Here is a 518-nt window from a genome sequence, read left to right on the forward strand (position 1 = left end):
AATATATTCTCAAATACATTACGTTCAATATACATCACACTTAGATTGTGACGAATAACAAGTGTATGCCAATAAGGTAGATCCCAAAATATACTTTTTTTCATCCAATTATGACTTACACCATAACACAAAATCTTCTGCTCACCACATTTTGTTCCAAATGGGATATGGAAGCGAATTCAAACGTGACAATTTTTCTTCACTTGATAATCGAGGAAATGATAAGTCATGCTCAATTCTTTTCTTAAGAAATTTGCCTCTCTGCCTCCTAAAAGGATGATTAGGTCATAAGAATTGCCAATGACAACAAAAAATACAAGGTTTCCTACCATAATCCAACATGAAAGACTTAGAACATTCCATGCAATAAGGACATGATAATCAGCCATAAGTACTCCACCTTGACAACATATTGTAAGCAGGAAAGTCATTATTGTCCATAATAATGTTTCCCTCAATTGAAAATTTTGTTTCCTATATGCATCATACGTGGCAACACCCTCAGTCCACAATACTTT

General features: G+C 33.8%; 1 protein-coding gene and 1 long non-coding RNA gene across 2 annotated transcripts in view; both read right to left on the bottom strand.

Moving 5' to 3' along the window:
• LOC149527077 (uncharacterized) overlaps positions 1 to 512 on the bottom strand; it is a 2,750-nt gene extending 2,238 nt beyond the window's left edge. Inside the window, exon 1 of the mRNA XM_089783721.1 lies at positions 1 to 512. This exon is cut by the window's left edge and continues 167 nt beyond it. Coding sequence (XP_089639847.1) covers positions 1 to 104 — 104 coding nt within the window. The 5' untranslated portion in view covers positions 105 to 512.
• Positions 1 to 518, bottom strand: part of LOC110418559 (uncharacterized) — a 7,210-nt gene that overhangs the window by 3,224 nt on the left and 3,468 nt on the right. The window lies entirely within an intron of this gene.

Source organism: Theobroma umbraticum, unplaced genomic scaffold (assembly GCF_002168275.2).
Source record: "Theobroma umbraticum cultivar Fairchild unplaced genomic scaffold, ASM216827v3 scaffold_50.0, whole genome shotgun sequence".
Lineage (NCBI taxonomy): Eukaryota > Viridiplantae > Streptophyta > Magnoliopsida > Malvales > Malvaceae > Theobroma > Theobroma umbraticum.